The sequence below is a fragment of the Panulirus ornatus genome, chromosome 32 (assembly GCF_036320965.1).
Source record: "Panulirus ornatus isolate Po-2019 chromosome 32, ASM3632096v1, whole genome shotgun sequence".
NCBI lineage: Eukaryota > Metazoa > Arthropoda > Malacostraca > Decapoda > Palinuridae > Panulirus > Panulirus ornatus.
In genome coordinates, this window is record NC_092255.1 from 19,929,615 (window position 1) to 19,950,406 (window position 20,792).

Genomic DNA, 20,792 nt, shown 5'->3' on the forward strand with positions numbered 1-20,792 from the left:
CTGCACATGTACATAATTCATACTTGCTGCCGTTATTCATTTCCGTCACTACCCCGCTTCACATGAAATGACAACCCCCCTCCCATGCATGTGCGCGAGGTAGCGCTAGGAAAAGACAACAAAGACCACATTCGTTCACACTCAATCTCTAGCTGTCATGTATAATGCACCGAAACCACAGCTCTCCCTCCACATCTAGGCCCCACAAAACTTTCCATGGTTTACTCCAGGCGCTTCACATATGTGCCCTGGTTCAATCCATTGACAGCACGTCGGCCCCGGTATATATATATATATATATATATATATATATATATATATATATATATATATATATATATATATATATATATATATATTTCATAATTCGCAGTTTTCCGCGCAAGCAGTGTCAGAACTGACAGTCACCATCTTATAACATCCATTCTACAATTGGCATGTGTAATTCAACGAAACTACAGTTCTCTATCCACAACCAGGCCTCACAGACCCTACCATTCTTTACACCGGATGCCTCGCATGCCTTGGTTCAGTCCATTGACAACAGGTCGACCCTGTATACCCTATATTTTCAGTTCACTCTATCCAGTGCACACCTGGCACCTTCCTGCATGTTTAGGTCCCGATCGCTCGAATTCTTTTTTAATTCATCTTCCCATCTCCAATTTGGTCTCCCGGTTTTCCTTGTTCCCTCCACTTCTGACACATATATCCAATTTGTCAACCTTTCCTCACTCAGTTCTCTTCAGATGTCCAAACGATTTCACCACCCTCACCACACTTTTTATTTCCACACACTTCTCTTACCCTTTTATTACTTACTCGATCAAACTACTTCACACCACATATTGTCCTCAAACGTTTCATTTCCAACACAACCACCCTTTTTCGTAAAGCCTTATCTATAGCCCATGCCTAACATCCATATAATACGATTGGGACTACTAGACCTTCAATGATACCCATTTTTGCCCACATAAATGACGTCCTCTCTTTCAGCACAGTCCTCAGTGCTCCAAAAACCTTCGCTACCTTACCCACCTTTTGACACTTCTGCTTCCATTACTCCAATTGCTGCCATGTCCATTCAAACTCGCACAACCAACTAACCTGCCCCCCAAACTCCTTGCTAAATTTATTCACATTTACTCTGAACTTCCTCCCTTCACAATCTTCCAGACTTTGTCCCCAACTTCCAAAGCTTCTCACTTAAATCTTCCACTGCTCTATCTTCAGCAAACAACTGACTCACTTCCCAAGCCCTCTCATCCCCTACAAACTGCTTACTAACTCCACTCTCCAAGACTTGCACATCTACTTTCCTCAACTCCATCCACACTTGACTGAACTTATATTTGATGCCTAGACATACATTAAAGACCATAGTTTTACCAACATTTGTCGTTGATAGCCGTTAAATCTAACATACTTAGGAATATCACTATACCAACTTCTTGGGCTACCACTGGCCCCTGCATCAGTCCCATGGGAATAGAAACCTCTGCACTTGCATCAGACAACCAACCCTCCTAGCTACAGACTTAAGTTTTGTCTTATCTGTGCTCCTGTATCCTTTCATTAGTTTTCAGTGTAAATACACAACCTTTTTGATTTAACCAAAACAAATAAATATTTAGTCTGTCACTGCAATATTCGACTCCATTTTTTTTTTTTTTGCAAATGATGAAACGAAAAAAAAACAATAGTTTGTGAGGAGACAGTAAACAAAAATACTAGTCTCCCTAAAGCAGAGATTGCTCAGTGCCAGTCAACTGACAACACTATTTCTGACTTTATTCCATTAATTATGTCCTTGCTTGTAAATCGAAGTCCAACTGCAACGTTCTCTACAGTTCTTCAAAATTTCCCTACACTTTAGTCAAATACATAATGTTAAATTTACAAACTTCCAATGCAAGATTTGTTAATGTTTGAAATTATAAGCACTGAAAAAGCTGATCATGAAATGTGGGATGGTAAATATGTACAATAAAAAAAGTGCTTGTTAGTACCTAGTTTGAGTCCACTGAATATTGCATTGTGATACTTTTGATTGTATAATCTGGATTGTAGGTTTACGCTTTTTGTAAAATATAGGTTAAAACCAGCAGTTGATTTAAACATTCATAAAGATTTATCGCCCTCTGAAGGGGCATTAGAGTTGCCAAAGAAAGTCATAGATAATCCTGATACATATATTCTTAATCACTGTTCCATGACATACATAACTTCGTGGGTAATGTTAGTTAATTTCATGACTTAAAACTGCACAAGAGTGGGGGATTATTTTTCATCTGTATCAAAGGGAAGGTAGATGGGAATTGTAACTAACACCTACCCCCATGAATTTATGTAGTACAATAGGAGGTAAACTGCAAGACGACTTTATGAGTCATAGGTTATAAGGCTATCCATTCCGTGTAAAATGGGTAGTATATCATTAACCTACAAGGTTCTTGAAACATGGGCTTTATGTCTATGGACATTTTAATTATAAAGAGTACATGGTATGACAGATGAAAATTTGTGAAACCAGGACTGTTACTTGGCAGTTTTTGGATTTGAAAGAATTCCAACATTTGTTGGTACTTTTTTGTATGTAAGACATGTTTCAAGATGTTAAACTTATGTATTAGTCATTGAAAAAATAAAAAGGAAAAAGCCTACAATTTTCAAAGGGGTTTGCAGTGACTGCTCTCTCTGAATATAAGTATGTTTAAAGAAGTGTGAAAATTGCGGAACATTTGGAGCATCGTAATCTATTCTTCAATGTTAAATAGATGATAGTGGAGAGGGTTATGAATCTTAAGGAAAATTTGGGGTTAATCAATTTAAACGTGATACGCTCGCCAACAATAAAACAGAGGCCAGGAAAACTTAGCTAACCTCTCTAACAGACGACATTTATCTTACTTGCTGATATCAAAATACGAGTCATGCCCAAGCTTGAGCATTAAGGCAAACTGCAGACTTCTGCTGCGGATTAATTTTAATACCTAAATATACACAACTATCCATGCAAAACAGTATTTGCACACTCTTAGGCATACCTAAGCCTAAACTACCATTATTCTTTGCCATTAGACAATTGGTGTTTTGCATATTTTTAATAAATGCTTTCCCACATAATTTTGTAACACATCACTCTTTCATTTCTCCAGTTCCAGTACAGCTTTTATCGTTTACCTTACTTTCCAATCTAAGTACACTCTCTACTGGCGAGTTCTAAAAAGGAGGTGCAAATTGTTAATGCACCAGCAACGAGTGTTAAGGAGGTGTACTCTGTAAACGCAACATCTACATCAGTTTTTTTTTCACCTCATTTGCATTCAAATCAAGGAAACTCCCATCTGAATATTAAAAGACACACTTACCATCACCTGAACATGCTGCATTTATGTAGCAGTGGGAAATGATAACACTCAGGTTTTTTGGTGAAAATATGCATGTATTTATACTTACAAACAGTTTTTAAGTATATACAATGGGTCGTGTACTACAAAACTAAAGTGATAAGGAGAAATGGTAGAAGGAGGAGGAGGAGAAAAGGGCAAATCTGCCTGACGTCATAAAATGTTGGTGTAAGTGGTTAAGATTGTACTTTGGGGAAATCACTGAGATCTGTTACAATGCCACACATCTTTGATTCAGAAAAAATAAATGAAAGGTATATCAAACAATAAATAGTGAGTAATCAAATATGACTGAGGAATAGAGACATGTGTAAGAGGAGGAAAACATGACAGAAAATATGCTATTGGTGCAATTTGGAAAACAGATGCAGATGAAAACTATTAAAAATCATAGGGTTCAATCAGAAAATATAAAACAAAATCTGATTGTTCAAGGAAGACAGAATCTACGTAAGAATCATTAGCAATCATACTTGGAGTAAAATGACCATCTTTAACTTAAGTAAAACTATGCTGTCAACAGTCAATACTTCTAAAAACAAAGATATAGGAGACAGGAAAATCAAGTTTGGGTATCTGACTAGGCTAAATACAGAACAAAGACAGGAACATAATGTACATAGGATAAATAATAATTAATTTACCCACAAAATTAATATACTGAATAAGAACATACTAAAATATTTACATAAGATGCATAAGATAATAGTAAGTCACTTCCCGTACAAATTCATTCTAATAACTTTTTTATTTAGGAATATTTCTGAACAATCAAGCTATGGTATTAAAATAAATCATCTGATCAAAATTCAGTAACTTTCATTGCATGAGAATGACATATGTTTCAAGGACTGCTAGAGCATATAGGTTGTACTTTATCAACAACTCTGAACTATAAAAATCAACTACAAAATCACACGCGTCAACTTTCATTGAAAAGATATACAAAACATTCGCACTGTGGGATATCCATCCCATAAAATAACTTCCCATGTAAAATATAACTTGTGCACAGCTGATTCCTATGTATATACAGAAGTGTTGAGTGCAGGAGAATGTTTTTTTAAGTTAAATTTGCATATGGACATTCTGCCACACCAAAACACTAAGGAAAACCCACAAGTTTCCCAGCTGTTCTCTGTAACTACCAGTCGCAGGACACTATAGACCACCTTTCATAGTAAATATATCCACTTCTGCAGGCGATCACATGGTTCACTATACACTGTACATTATTGCCCCTAAGTGGAGGTGACGGGGCCACGTGGGGTGTGGGAGAACTTGCATAAAGGCCTCAAATCACTGCATATACAGTGTCACAAATTATTCACCAATATCACACTACAACACTTTCCTGTCAGTCACATGTTCACTCACATATAAAACTGTCAACTCGGAAAGTATATGATCATTATGGAGTATACAATGAGGATCTTGTCAATAAAAACGAAGACACTGAAATAAGGTCATTCGTTATAAAAGTTTCCTCTAAAACTTTGGATGTATTGCAGTTTCCTAAAAAATATGTCCATATATGATTACCACCGGAGAAACTACGAATAACGGTTTCACAGTTTCTATCTTGCTATTTCACACACTGGCAAAATCAACAAAAAACCAGTTGATAAAATAACTTGAGCGGCCATGAAGACTTGTCCTGTTGCAGCCATGGCTCGACATGGACTTCTCAGTAATAAATTATGAGCTTAATATTAAAGCACTAGATTCACTTTATGCACCACAAATGGCCCTCAATCCAGCGCGGTGAAGTGTCCTTAAAAGGTCCCAACAACTGATTCCAGAACCAAGGCGAGGAAGGTGTGATTATCCTAGTCAGCTAGAGCGGCAGGTTGACGGGCTTTTGTAGATGTACATGGTGGGAGTCCAGGAACCTCTTACACATGTGGGCAAAATGCGGCGACGTCCACTGCTGTAGCAGGAGGCGGCACTCGGACTCCAAGCTCAATTCCAGTTTGGTCACCAGGTGATGGTTCATCAGTGCCTTGGTCGCCTCCATGCTCTGTACCAACACAATAATATCAGTTTATAACATCATGCTTAGTATAAATATATAAATGAGCGGCATCATGAAACACAACAGACTTTCATGTATATGTACATGGAAGCCTGAATAATCAACTACAGTCCCTTCCTAAAGGTAATAAATTGTGCTCTATGTTCCCACATCAAGTGCTTGGATAAGAAAACCTGCATCTTGTTGCTGGTACAATGAGACCTAAGGGAAATTACTACTCATATGTTGCCTGTAAACAAGATATACGCAGCTCACCACAACGATGTTATACAATAAGCATAAACGCACCAAACCCATAGTCACCAATTAGGCAACTGTTACAAGGTTTAGGCTGCTCCCGAATAACCCTTTCCGTTCCTCAAGTAACAAAATCACCTATGTGAAAGTTTAGCTAATGCACATCTTGACATGGCTCCTTTAAAATGTATTGCTGGGTTCCTCCTGCAAGAGATTACATCAGTTACTCTGGCGAGGCTGTATCACTGGGGCGATGGTCTCATCACAGAACTTATCACTCCAAGGCGTCTGCATTTCCCTAAAACTGGAAGCAGCACACCCTTGGGCTGCAGGAGCAAAATTTTATAAAGAGGACCTGGGTAACACCAGGACTCTTTCACTGAAACATGGGGTAATTACTAAAACACAGATGGGTAGATATATACATAAATTGATAAAATAGTTTCCATGAGATACAAACCTGAGTAACCCTCTACACAATACCACCCATTCCCCTCTGTTCATTTCCTTGCAAAAATTCCTATATAAATCTAGCCTCACTTATTCTAATCTTTTTGTGAGATGAATGAGTGGGAAAGTGGAGAATCTGTATAACACAACTTTCTATGTACAAAGGTGCTTTTGGAGGGGCGGAGGGATGGGTACTGACGAGTTATCTACGACGAAAATCTTAAGGTTATGGAAAGTCATGCGATTTACGAAGTTACGTGTGAGATGGAGATTAAATATTTCCAGCATGATTTCAGTCAACAAACAGGCAATCTCTTTACAGCACTTGATATCCACTTAACTCATAAAACTTTCTTAGTGACTCCTAGATTTTCCTGTGGTAAGCACTACATTCATATCTCAACAATGATGCACTTACACCAATCTAAACCTGTCCATCAGGTATTACTGTCCCATACCCAGTTCCTGGGGTGGACCAGGTACACTAACACTCTAGGCAACATCACAAATCCTCAACCTGCCTAATACGCTAGTGAAGTAATAAAACTCCTTACTTTTCACTTTACACACAAAGCACTTGTTCAATGAAGAAAAACGTCTGTGTTCACTGATCAAAATGAATGAATATTACATGAAAAGCAAGTTAGGGAATAACGTTATCCCTTAAATCTTAATGTTAAAGACGGCATGTTCTCATCCCTAAACACACCTACTCCAAAACATGAGCCACCAAGACAGAAGTGTCCCATCATAAGCCTTAAGATCGATTCCCCCATTACAAACTAAGGGGGACATGGACCGCGCGCGCTGTACATGTTCCCTTCCTGGCCACTCTCTCGCCCGCATTCCTCGCCGCCATTCCCCTGCCAAACAACTCATCACATTCAAACTCCCGTCTAGCACCACTACCCTGGCGAACACACACACACACACAATACACATAGGAACAACCGTTACTTCTTATAATTTGCGTTTAAGAGAAACAGATTTTTCTATTTTTTTTTTACAAAAAAGGTTCTTCAAGAGATCGAAGGCCAGAATATTCCTAAATGTTCTTCTAAACATATCAAAATGAATTCATGCAAATAGATACGTTTATGCAAAGGTTTAAACTGTGTTCCTTGCACTTCCTTAACAGTGTAACTTCCTTGAGAGTGTAGACAGAATCACAAAGCCTCGCCTTTGACCGCAAATCTAAGAATCATCCACAAGTTAAGGGTTGTTACCTTCCACGGCCTACTTTGTATTATTGTTGGCTCTATTTACGAAGCAGTTTACCAATACTGCTTCCAAATCTATAAAGCGAGCCGCCTGAAATACTCAAGCAGGCCAACCACAATAATTCAACAAACCTAAGAATGACTACGAAAAGCTACTTTTCACGTGAAAACGCTGCACATGTGGTTCTCAACGAACCTACGCATAAAACAAGAGCAAACCTCCAACCAAGAAAGTCCACTCTCTGGGCTATTTAAAACCACTCCCGAGTGCAAGGGCGTAGGTGAGAGAGGCAGAGTGCACTTGGCATACGTCAGCGAGAGTTGGGGAGGCACAACATGGCGAACCTTCCTTCTCTCCATTTCCTATACACTTGTCCCATCCCAAACCCATTTAGTCCTTTAAACTCTTTCTACTCTAATATCGTGCCATAAGATATCGGGGTATCATTGTGCCCGAAGAACAGAGCAGAACCTTCGTTATTCCCCAAGGTCAGCACTCCACATAAACTTCTTTTTTAACTTTACACGCAAATAGTTATTACCAAAATCGTGCTCAAAGGTCTGGTCTCGGTGATAACCAAAACTAGCATTGCGGTTAAGACTATCTGCAACATGTATAAAATTCAACCTACATTCACACAGACCAACGTGCAATGACCGTCACAAAGGATAATTCGATTCAACTTTTATTATAGGACCAGCTGCTAAACTAATAACTTGCAAACCATTCACCTCGCATAAACAGTAGTCAAGGTATTGCGAGTTTTCAAAGGATATTAGATCTAAATGGCCTATCCTTTACAATACATATGGCAGGGTTTATATATTACATTACCTTTTTTTCAATTGAGCAGCAGTTCATCTGCTTCATAGGAAAAGTGTAAAGAATTCTGAGATAACTTGGGCAACTTGTAATTCACTTTAGTGCCTTAATATCTTTTAAGGTTTCGTTTAGACGTATTCAAAGATGTAACTTTTTCCCATAATCCAAGACTGCTTTTGTGTTTATATCAGCGCTCAAACACTTGCACTTCCTGAGACTGACAATGCCACGATGATAGAGCGATATTACCAAGAAGTTAGCCTTCATCGAGCAAAGAAACCATGTACTAGTCGTGATTTTTTTTTTTTTACCTTTAACATACACGTTCACTTGACACACTTGATTATGATGGTAAATGCATTACAACAGCCTATTCACACTCGTTTCCTTGCCCTACCTGTTGTATTAGCTGGTTCTGTAAAGTTACATACTTCTGCAAGACATACAAATTGTTTTCGAGTTTCTCTCCTGCGAACAGAAATAAGGCACCATTATCACACTCTTAAAACACTTATATAAAGGGAAATCCACGACTTCTTCGTTATTAGTAATGGATAAACATGTAACCGGCTTAAGAAGCAAGTGCGTTTACATTCTAGTGTTCGGATATTAAGACAAGTAACGAGTACTTCTTAAAAACTCAAAAAGCGTTGATTCGGCGAGCAGATTTATTAGTAGGGATGATGCTCAATTACTTCATTCTACTAATTCTCTCTAGGACTACGGAGTAATCAAAAGAAACATTTCCAGCCCTCAAAATGACAGACTTGTTTAAACCACATTGCGTCGTATTCAGCCAAGGGGTTCAAAATTAAGTTAGAGAACGATGGTTTTGGATTCAGTTCTACAACTCATTAAAACTACGTTCATTCAATATTGCAACTGACTACATGTACTCTACTTTTGAACGTTTGATATACCTAATTCTTTCTGAAGTTATGTAACAAGTTCTTGCCAATTCTAATTTCAACATTTTTCAATATTGCCAGTCTCAAAAAGCTGTCCCCAAAACGTAATCTATGACATTTTTTACACTATGTGATCGTTAGGATAGCATACACTTTTATTCCTTCAGAAATCATATGTATGCCCGCTCCCTTGTCCACTACGACAGACATCCCGCCCATCGTCTGCTATGACAAACACAAGCAGCGCGTCCCCTAGTCCAGAGCAATTATTACAGCTCGTACTCTTAATCTAGTACCATAAATACCACTCGTCCTCATATCCAGTCCGATAAATACCGTCCGACCCCTTGTACAGTACGAAATTATACCGCTCATCCTCCGATAATACAAAAGGAGAATGCAAAGGGACCAACCTAGTCGTGAAAGATAGTCAGTAGCAGAATAGTCTGGGTTCGCCAGCCAGCCTTCCCGTCGTGCACAGATGGGGAGACTTGTGTCACGCAGTCACAGGCGGATACGAGCAGCACCGTGTAGTGAGGTGCGGCGTGTTGGCTTGGCTCAGGTGACGGCCAGAGCCAGGGAGGAACACTACTCAACTGGATAGGCTCTTTGCAGCGCTCCCCAATCCTATCCTGTTCTACTGTATGTGTAAAATCCGGTGTACTCTACAGTTTCTGTATCATCATCAATAATCTATACACCACCACGAAGGAAAACTACTCCAAGGAAAAGTGTGCTTTACCTCCAGTGATACAGGAAATCTTTGGGGGAATCAGGAAGTGTAAGAGGTTGGGGAGGGAGGCGCGTGAAAGGGTGGATGTGTGATGATGATGCCAGTGCTGGGGAGAAAACGAGTGACAAGAACATTATCCCGTGTAATACATATGGTGACTAACGTGTGATATACTTGAGTTCTAGAGCAAACAACGCATTTAATGTCTGTCCCGGTGTTTGAGGCTTCTCTCCACCAGTCTCAATACAAACCCCGGCCGCACCAACAGGAAGTACAAGGTGTCTCAAACGGTTCGGGGACTCGGTGAACGGAATTTACTAGTTTGGTTCAACAAAAGTTTGTGATGTGTGCAATCTGGAAAAAAAAAAAAAGATGTACTAAAAGATGAATTGTGTCCGCAAGTCCGGATTTTTTAAGGAATGTTAAAAGTTACCGTGGGAAGTGTGTGAGGTTTCGAAAACCAAGAAAGCGATAATTAATTAATGACTCCGGTCTTGTGGTGGGTGTGTTGGGGGCAAGGATGGTAAGTGTGTAGTGATGAGGCGGAGGGCGGGGTGAGAGAGAAGCAGTTGGCGAGCCAAGTGAGGGCGAGACGGGGGGCAGACCTGGCACGCACCACACGGCCGCCGCCGCCGCCCCTCACCAGAAAAACGCCTCGCACAAAACAACGAAGATGCGAGTTAACTCCACTGTTGCCAACCGTACATTGCCCCCGATACACGTAATTTCAATATGCTGGGTGTGGCCACTAAAACTTCCAACTCTTGCAGTCTCAACACATCATCCAGTAAAGAGAACCCGTACATGATACATACCAAATACATACATGACATCCGCGCCCTGCTCAAAAGACATATACACAAAAGCGACAATAGAAACTAAATGCCCTCGGAACACTAACAAGCACTAGATTTGGACAAGAATACCTAAATATCTACTAACCATTCACCCACTCCACTTTAAACGATGTCTCACCTGCCTGGTCTCCCATCCTCTCAAAAAGCAAATATACTACTGACACTGCACACAATAACAAAATAGCGCGCTCACAACAATCACAGGCTGCCTAGCTATCACAAATACTCAACACCTTAACAAAGAGGGTCCCAATACAGACCCACCTCAAAATGCTCGGCACCCAATTCTATATGCAACAACACTTAAGTTCCCTTCCACCCAAACCACTCTACATCTAACATCCCACAATAAATAAATAGCTCAACCCTCCTTCACACTTCTGTAACCTCTACTCACAGGTCCCACACAAATATGACGCCGGCAAAACACACACTGAAATAACCCGACAAGCGTGAAACCGACCTCCTAATTTAGTAATACACAAATGGATATCCAGGCACTCTTGGAATTCTTCAATCACTTGTTTTTTTAGTATATTTACTAGTATTTTTTTTACCAATTACTTTCAACTACTAAATATCTAAGCAAATTCCACAATTTATGTGTTATAGCAAAAAAATAATATGGTGGTAGTGTTAAATACCACAAATTTCGGAACAAATTATCTTTTCACCTAATCATAACATTTCAGCAATTTAAAAAAGATTTCTCAAAGCTGCTGAAATACACAAAGCCAGGCTCTACTTCCTGAAATTTATTTCCTCAACTGAAGTTCCAGTCTAACTGCACAGAGGTTTTACACAGGTTGTCCTAAGTTACTTTTACATCGCCTCCAGAAGTGGGTATACTATGATTCTCTTACATCACTACATCTCCTCCCCTTTTCCTTACACCAAAAAAGTCCTTCATATAATCTTGTCAGTTCCACAAACTTGACCAGTAAGACCAACTTTCTAGCGAACTACCACATACCCTACCCCGTGCAAACACAGAAATAGCTTCCCTAGAATGTAATAAGGCTCAGCAAAGCCACCAGCTTTGATCGATACCACTGATAAAACCATACATCTTTCAGCTTATTATGGTTGAAGGTGAACCTAAGAGAACACACTAAGCTTCACTGATGAGAGAAATCTAGATGATGATTTCTTTTCTAATTCCTCCAAAGTTTAAACTTTGGAGAAAGAGGAAATGTCCATGCCATTTACATCGAAATGCATGATTTTCTGTTCATGGACGGAACAAGTGACAAATACTTGTTACCACAGCACAATACATGAAATCACTCCCACCAAAAAAAAAAGTATCCAAGGACTGGAAGAAAGAAAATAGGGAAGGCATGAAGAAGAAACGTGAGAGGGGGATGAACGATAAGTTGATTAGATTAAAGGGTGAGAGTAAGAATGAATGAAGAGAAGACCTGAAGAAAAAGATGACATGTGGGTCTTAAGGTTGAGGTGTATGGTTGAGAGAGATTGAGACAGTTAAAAGGTAGATTTGCTGGGTTTAGTGGATGAGAGATGAGACTGAAAGTTTGAGAAGGGCTGAGAGGCTAAACAGTGGGTGTGGGATGATCGGTTGATATATAGGTAGAAAAGTTAGGATTTGCAAATGAAACTCACAAAAGTGGATTTACAAAGAGGAGTATGAAAGATAAGGAAGTTAGGACTGATAAAGAGGATGAGGTGTAAGGATGAGATATAAAAATGTTGATAAAAGAATTAAAATTTCGAAGGAAGGTGAAAACAAGGTGGAAAAGGAGAAAAAATATTAGGAAATGAGAAACAAGGTACACATACAAACAGGTACCACAATGCTGCAGTATCAAGCAAACTTACGCAAAGGAAGTACCATTAAACATGTGCCTCTTTCATTCTGCAGGATCATATGACTAAATGAAGACTGTTGTGCTTGCTTACAGCGTGGTGCAAAAATTCACCCAAGAAAGGTGACTCCCCACTCATCGATCCTCCCTGAAAGATCTGTCACAGGCAATATGGTGGCGACTGTGAGTGTGATGACAACAGCTTCAGCAGCAGGAATGCTGCTAACAATGGTTTTGATGTTAGTGACGACAACAGAAGCAAATGCAACACCAAGTACCACAGGCCAGACTGAGGATGACTCAAGCATAAGCAACCTACTTGAACACCTATCACTGCTCTACAAAAACACCTATGTCGTCTATGGCAATGGGGTAATTCATCTTCACTCTCCTTGTCATTTAATAAATATTATGAATGTGGATCTTGAATACTGAATCCTTTAATAATCACTATGATGAAACAAAATTTGTGGGTATCTTTGCATCCCTAAATTTAAGTCTAAAATCTAAATGCACGTGATTACACAACTACCCAAGCAAATTCAAACTACAAGTAATTTTTTGGTGGTAAAATCATTGATAAAATGTGTATCTGGCTCTGGTTAGGATATATATGAGTGAGGAAAGATTGACAAAGAGGATATATGTGTCAGAGGTGGAGGGAATGAGAAGTGGGAGACCAAATTGGAGGTGGAAGGATGGTGTGAAAAAGATTTTGAGTGATCAGGGCCTGGACATACAGGAGGGTGAAAAGCGTGCATATATATATATATATATATATATATATATATATATATATATATATATATATATATATATATATATATCATATTATTTTATTTTGCTTTGTCGCTGTCTCCCGCGTTAGCGAGGTAGCACAAGGAAACAGACGAAAGAATGGCCCAACCCACCCACATACACATGTATATACATGCACGTCCACACACGCAAATATACATACCCATATATCTCAACGTATACATATATATACACACAAACAGACATATACATATATACACATGTACATAATTCATACTGTCTGCCTTTATTCATTCCCATCGCCACCTCGCCACACATGAAATAACAACCCCCTCCCCCCTCAAGTGTGCGAGGTTGCCTTAGGAAAAGACAACAAAGGCCACATTCGTTCACACTCAGTCTCTAGCTGTCATGTAATAATGCACCGAAACCACAGCTCCCTTTCCACATCCAGGCCCCACAGAACTTTCCATGGTTTACCCCCAGACACTTCAAATGCCCTGGTTCAATGAGGGTCAAATTCTTTTCATCTAACTATACATTCCAGGACTTCATCCCGCCCTCCCTTAGTAATGCAGTTGCATACTGTCCCCTAACCTTTTGAAGTTACAAATCAACTTAAATATTTTATTTTCATACTCAATAATAATCCCTCCAAGTCCTTTAGCCTGATGAGCAGCTATATGAGAGAGAGTTTGTTCATGATGATCAAATGAAAAGTTTAGGATTGTCTTCTGCTTTTTCCACCTTAGTATTTTCAAAACCTCTCTGCACTTCTCTCCTTACTCAGCAGTATTCATTTCTTGCTCTCCTGTATCTTTCATATGCTGATTGGACACAGCTTCTTTTATGTTTTCTCCACAGTACATCCCTGAACTCTCTCATTTCAAAACAATTCTCAGTGGTGTAGGAAAAGAATGTTACTTATGTGAGGTATGTGATGCACAGTATAGTCAGAGTTTTGTTAACTGAGTGTGACTAGCTACAGAAGTGTTTGGAGGAAGGTTAAAAGTAAGGGTGCAACATATATAGAATTTCACTATCTAGCCACATACCATATTTCCTGGATCAGACATCTAGCAACCTTAATATCTGATCTATATAATCCAGCCAGTTGGTATATTTAGCTGTTTCTTTACACAAAACGTGTGATCAAATCATAACTTTGAGCAATATTCAGAGGGACACTCAAATAAAAAACATACTAATGTTAATTCGTTTTTCTTCTCTGAAGCTACTAAAGTACCTTATAAATTTCCATGAAAATGAATTACTACTTTCTTTACCAAAGAAATAAAGATGTAGAATGTGTTATCTTCGGTTCCCTAAGAAAAATATAGTTATTTGAAAAAATGAAAGATTACAAGGAATTTTCTTTTTTGCAACTTTCTGTTCTTTCAATAAAATACTCAAAAGCAAGCACATTTTCTTTTAAAATTTGGTTACACTGCCTATTCTGATACCCGTAAGTTGAAGAACAGGAAGCTGTGAATTTTCCAGGTTAAACATGCTTAAATCATTTTCCTCTTCTAATTACTGTCTTAAATGGATTTTCAGATAATGCTATTTTCTGTCATGATGTAACACGAATATCTTAATGGGATACATACTACAGACTTTAGTCATTACAAAAATTCATTATTTCCCTAAAATATAAGGTTCCTTTTCATTTTCCTTTGGGTACATTTCATTTTCCCTATTTTGGGGGGCAGCTTTTCTGGCTGGTAATAAGAATGTTTCATAATTTCTTTTTCAGCCCAACTAAAACCTTAAAAAGTGTATTTTTCACTGGATAGCATTACCTACAAATAAGAGATGTTGACAAAGTGACTTGAAAGGGAAATTGTTCAAGATTAAATTATGTCATGGTACGCCATAAATTAGGAACTAAAGGTGTGTTTCATTTTATCTCATATAAAGGATGATAAATGAAGCAAAGCAGAGAAATTCAAAACCTTCCTGTTGTTTCTTTACTTCAAATTTCATTAATTTCCCATTGTGATGTTTTCCATTTTGGCTCATGAGCTTAATTCCTTGTAATGCCCTGTCAGTGGGCACAGGAAACAAATAATGCAGCCATCTTTAAACTTCTTCAAGGACTTGATCGCAAGTTACTAGGAATGCCGTCTCCTTCAGTGCTCTAAAGGAAGATGTAATTGAAGTAAAGCAACATTTCTGAAGACTGAAGGAGCACACTGCTACTCCAAAGAGGAGAGAATCTTCTTTTTATTCACCACAATGAAAAGAAGTTTCATCAGTCAGATGTTTCTATGTTAATGCTATTTATTGAATAAGCTAAGTAACCTCTTAAATAATGCACCATTTAGTCATAAAATAAAAGTTTGATTATCACTAATATCAAGCAAGGAGGGGTAAAAAATTCTTGCTCAAAACTATTCAATGATTAAGTAAAAATATTTCATAATAAATGTACGATGTGTTACTGGCTTTTATTTTCCTTTTTGTTTATTCCATCTTCACAAAAACACTGTTAAAAAAAAATAAATTTTCAGCTTTCCAGACTGATAGCAGATATTGTAACTTAAAAATTCTACTATCCAAGTACATCCCTAGTTATATGGATGAATGAAGATTTTTCTGGAGATGCTGACTTTCTGTTCCAAGTGAACCACTGCTTCAATTATGTGATGCAGTGATGCATGTCAATTGTTACTTGTGCTGTCTCATAGTGTTGTTAAGAGACGGTAAAGGCAATTGCATACAAAAAAAATTTTTCACTATGGTGTGCAGATGATGGAAGGCAATGTAGAAAGAGAAAGAAGAGGATGGGAGAAAGAACTGTTCATTGGATAACACCACTGTAGAGCTTGAACATTTTAGAGGTGAAGCCTTTACATGTGGCCCTGGCTGGTAGACAGCTATGAAACTCACTAAACAATCTTTTTCACAGTTGAGGAGGATGGTATTAAGTATCTTTAGTGTGAGGATGTGGATGTATACGGTACTACTACTTTATAATTATACACCTCCAGTACCCCTGCCCCTACTAGGCTCCACTAGTCAGAAGCAGGGAATGGACTCCTTTGGAGTGAAAAGTTCTTTGACAAGATTGAACTCCAATGATACAAACTTAAAGCATAACCACAAGCAAGCCATGTCTAGCAACATCTATCTATCTATATATCTATGTAGAGCAAGTACGAAAATGTACATGTGTATGTATATGTGCATATGTGCATGTATGGGCATTTATGTATATATATATATATATATGTTTGCTTTGAAGAATGTATGTGAGAAATACTTAGAAAAGCAAATGGATTTGTATGTAGCATCTTCTGCAGTTTCTCACATGAATCAGCCACCAGCTGATTTTTTTTTTTTTTTTTTTAAATTTATGGATCTGGAGAAGGCATATGATAGAGTTGATAGAGATGCTCTGTGGAAGGTATTAAGAATATATGGTGTGGGAGGCAAGTTGTTAGAAGCAGTGAAAAGTTTTTATCGAGGATGTAAGGCATGTGTACGTGTAGGAAGAGAGGAAAGTGAGTGGTTCTCAGTGAATGTAGGTTTGCGGCAGGGGTGTGTGATGTCTCCATGGTGTTTAATTTGTTTATGGATGGAGTTGTTAGGGAGGTGAATGCAAGAGTTTTGGAAAGAGGGGCAAGTATGAAGTCTGTTGTGGATGAGAGAGCTTGGGAAGTGAGTCAGTTGTTGTTCGCTGATGATACAGTGCTGGTGGCTGATTCATGTGAGAAACTGCAGAAGCTGGTGACTAAGTTTGGTAAAGTGTGTGAAAGAAGAAAGTTAAGAGTAAATGTGAATAAGAGCAAGGTTATTAGGTACAGTAGGGTTGAGGATCAAGTCAATTGGGAGGTAAGTTTGAATGGAGAAAAACTGGAGGAAGTAAAGTGTTTTAGATATCTGGGAGTGGATCTGGCAGCGGATGGATCCATGGAAGCGGAAGTGAATCATACGGTGGGGGAGGGGGCGAAAATCCTGGGAGCCTTGAAGAATGTTTGGACGTCGAGAACATTATCTCGGAAAGCAAAAATGAGTATGTTTGAAGGAATAGTGGTTCCAACAATGTTGTATGGTTGCGAGGCGTGGGCTATGGATAGAGTTGTGCGCAGGAGGATGGATGTGCTGGAAATGAGATGTTTGAGGACAATGTGTGGTGTGAGGTGGTTTGATCGAGTAAGTAACGTAAGGGTAAGAGAGATGTGTGGAAATAAAAAGAGCGTGGTTGAGAGAGCAGAAGAGGGTGTTTTGAAATGGTTTGGGCACATGGAGAGAATGAGTGAGGAAAGATTGACCAAGAGGATATATGTGTCGGAGGTGGAGGGAACGAGGAGAAGTGGGAGACCAAATTGGAGGTGGAAAGATGGAGTGAAAAAGATTTTGAGTGATCGGGGCCTGAACATGCAGGAGGGTGAAAGGTGGGCAAGGGATAGAGTGAATTGGATCGATGTGGTATACCGGGGTTGACGTGCTGTCAGTGGATTGAATCAGGGCATGTGAAGCGTCTGGGGTAAACCATGGAAAGTTGTGTGGGGCCTGGATGTGGAAAGGGAGCTGTGGTTTCAGGCATTATTGCGTGACAGCTGGAGACTGAGTGTGAACGAATGGGGCCTTTGTTGTCTTTTCCTAGTGCTACCTCGCACACAAGAGGGGGGAGGGGGATGGTATTCCATGTGTGGCGAGGTGGCGATGGGAATGAATAAGGGCAGGCAGTGTGAATTGTGTGCATGGGTATATATGTATGTGTCTGTGTGTGTATATATATGCGTACATTGAGATGTATAGGTATGTATATTTGCGTGTGTGGGCGTGTGTGTGTGCACATTGTGTATGGGGGTGGGTTGTGCCATTTCTTTCGTCTGTTTCCTTGCGCTACCTCGCAAACGCGGGAGACAGCGACAAAGCAAAATAAATAAATAATAAATAAATAAATATATATTTACTCGAACACATGAGGGGGGAGGGGGATGTTATTCCATGTGTGGCGAGGTGGCGATGGGAATGAATAAAGGCAGTGTGAATTGTGTGCATGTGTATATATGTATGTGTCTGTGTGTGTTTATATATGTGTACATTGAGATGTATGGGTATGTATATTTGCGTGTGTGGACGTGTATGTATATAAATGTGTATGGGGATGGGTTGGGCCATTTCTTTCGTCTGTTTCCTTGCGCTACCTCGCAAACGCGGGAGACAGCGACGAAGCAAAATTAATATAAATAAATAAATGAATAATATATATCTTATATTTTCCCTGGCTCAACATAAGGGCTAGTTTGTTGGTGCAAACATTAACTGCTTATGTACTGTAATATGAGTTCAACAAGCTTCACTCGTAAAGTATGGTTAATCTTTTTCTGCAAAGAACTAACACCCTACATTTAGGATGACATAATACATTAGATGTTAGCTTTTAACTTTATTACTCTACTTCCATAATTTCTTTTGATGTCAATCCGTACTTTCCAATCTTTAATATCCAAAGAAGAAAAACATGATGTATGAAACAACAGTGAATTTGTTTTTACATCAAGGGTTAAACACTGCTCTATCCTAACAGTATCTACTGAAGCATCCAGGGTAAACTAAAGGAAGTTCTGTGGGACCTGGTTGTGGACAGGGAGCTGTGGTTTCGGTGCATTACACATGACAGCTAGAGAATGGATGTGAGTGGATGGGGCCTTTCTTTGTCTGTTCCCGTTGCTACCTCGCTAACGTGGGAAACAGCAATGAAGTGTGAAAAAAACAAGGGTGAAACACAACTCTACATCTAAGAGTACTACTACATTCAAAATTTAAAGACTACCAAAAGATCCTTATTGGGGGACTCAAGGTGGACTAGTGGAAACTAGGAGTCAAATATAAATATTTTTGAGATGGCAGTGACTTTGAAACTGCATAATATTACAGGAATACAAATTAAGTAAGCACTGGAAGACGTTACCAAAAGAGTAAATATTACTGTGCAAATAACATCACTGTGAAGAAAATTTAATGACATAAAATTCATATTACACCAACATAACATACTATGTGAATTATTGCATGCAAATTAATACTACAGCACATTAATTAATCATTCTTCCTCCTTATACATCCAGCGGCGTAGTGAGCGTGACCTGCCAGAATGTGCATCATCTGAGGAAGCATGCAACTTGGCACACAGTCGGTTTTGGCTAACCCCCATTACTGAACGACTCTGCCGCTGCTCTGACCGCTTCGAGTGTCCATTACACTTTACTGGTCTTAATGATACTCTGTCCCAACATGTTTCAAACAGAGCACAGCTTAAGGTATTATGATTCTATTCTATAAATATACACAGTTACAAATGTGAAACTTTGTCTATATCAAAATGATATAAGCAGGGAAATAATCTGATAAAAGTCTTATACAGTAATTCATTCAAATTCTTTTCTGATAAAAGTATGAAAATTTTCAGTTCTGTGGTAAAGTAATGGAGAAGTCAGCAAAGTGTAGAGAAGGAGAGATAGCCCTAAAGGTACATTATGTGGAAAGGCAGAGCCAACCCTTCCCCAGTAGTACCACGTGGGAAGGTATTGACACACACACCACTATAATGTGCCGCTGTCCATGGCCTAATTCATGGACATTAGCAGATACTCAAATTCCTTCTCCAAAGGAAACAATCTATTCTTACACATGTGATCAGGTTAGTAAATTTTTGATGTACTGTCAGTATTGTTAAATTGTAAGATGGCAAGCTTGATATTCTTTTCATGAAATCATAGAAATGAACAAATTAGTGATAAGGAACAATATCATCATACATTCTAACAGACCATCATAATGTATAAACCACTAATTCAGCTGCCAAGGTGCAATACAGGGGATGAATGTGGCTATATCCGTGCTGATATAACAGACCATCATAAAGTAATGTATAAATCACTATTTCAGCTGCCAAGGTGCAATACAGGGGATGAATGTGGCTATATCCGTGCTGATACGCTGGCAAGTTACTACTTGTGTTCATGCCCGGTGCAGCACAGGTGCATCTTCAGGGGACCACAGCCCACACAAATCATAACAAAACTACACTTCCATGGTCCTGCCTACACTGGAAAATGCACCCCAAATTGACCTCAGTCTATTATCATAGTAACATCTTCATCAAGTAGTTAATCTAATATTCCTGTGTAATCATTAGATTAAAGAAATTACATCTTGAAGCTAATGTAGCAAGATAATTCTATATATATATTTATAATATACAATAAATAAATATAAATATTTATTTTTTATTATACTTTGTTGCTGGCTCCCGCATTAGCAAGGTAGCGTAAGGAAACAGACGAAAGAATGGCCCAACCCACACACATACACATGTATATACACACACGTCCACACACGCACATACACATACCTATACACCTGAACACATACTTTTTTCTTTCATACTATTCGCCATTTCCCGCGATAGCGAGGTAGCGTTAAGAACAGAGGACTGGGCCTTTGAGGGAATATCCTCACATGACCCCCTTCTCTGTTCCTTCTTTTGGAAAAAAAAAAAAAAAAAAAAAAAAAA

General features: G+C 38.8%; 2 protein-coding genes across 11 annotated transcripts in view; one reads left to right on the forward strand and one right to left on the reverse strand.

The window, feature by feature from the left end:
* Positions 1–2,469: 2,469 nt before the first annotated feature.
* Positions 2,470–20,792, reverse strand: part of LOC139759134 (uncharacterized) — a 73,574-nt gene continuing 55,251 nt past the window's right edge. For all 3 annotated transcript variants that reach the window (XM_071681117.1, XM_071681118.1, XM_071681116.1), the window contains one exon: positions 2,470–5,433. In XM_071681117.1, coding sequence (XP_071537218.1) covers positions 5,251–5,433 — 183 coding nt within the window. In that variant the 3' untranslated portion in view covers positions 2,470–5,250. The remainder of the gene's footprint in view (positions 5,434–20,792) is intronic.
* On the forward strand, positions 9,523–20,497 carry LOC139759135 (uncharacterized). Of its 8 annotated transcripts, none has more exons than XM_071681125.1 (5): positions 9,523–9,624; positions 12,559–12,874; positions 19,345–19,536; positions 19,686–19,916; positions 20,165–20,497. In XM_071681125.1, the coding sequence occupies exons 2-5, from the start codon at positions 12,674–12,676 to the stop codon at positions 20,345–20,347; spliced, it is 807 nt and encodes a 268-aa protein (XP_071537226.1). In that variant the 5' UTR covers positions 9,523–9,624; positions 12,559–12,673; the 3' UTR covers positions 20,348–20,497. The 8 variants fall into 8 exon arrangements, with proteins under 8 accessions (XP_071537226.1, XP_071537221.1, XP_071537224.1 ...); XM_071681120.1 differs by having other exon boundaries at positions 9,543–9,624; positions 12,599–12,874; XM_071681123.1 differs by having other exon boundaries at positions 9,590–9,728.

Bases quoted from the DNA above. Each gene is read 5' to 3' on its own strand.
- LOC139759135 (XM_071681120.1), top strand. From the start codon at position 9,568: ATGGGGAGACTTGTGTCACGCAGTCACAGGCGGATACGAGCAGCACCG. The intron at 9,625-12,598 runs GTGCGGCGTGTT...GCTTGCTTACAG, and splicing joins GAGCAGCACCGTGTAGTGAG to CGTGGTGCAAAAATTCACCC. The intron at 19,917-20,164 runs GTTAGTAAATTT...TCACTATTTCAG, and splicing joins ATTCTTACACATGTGATCAG to CTGCCAAGGTGCAATACAGG.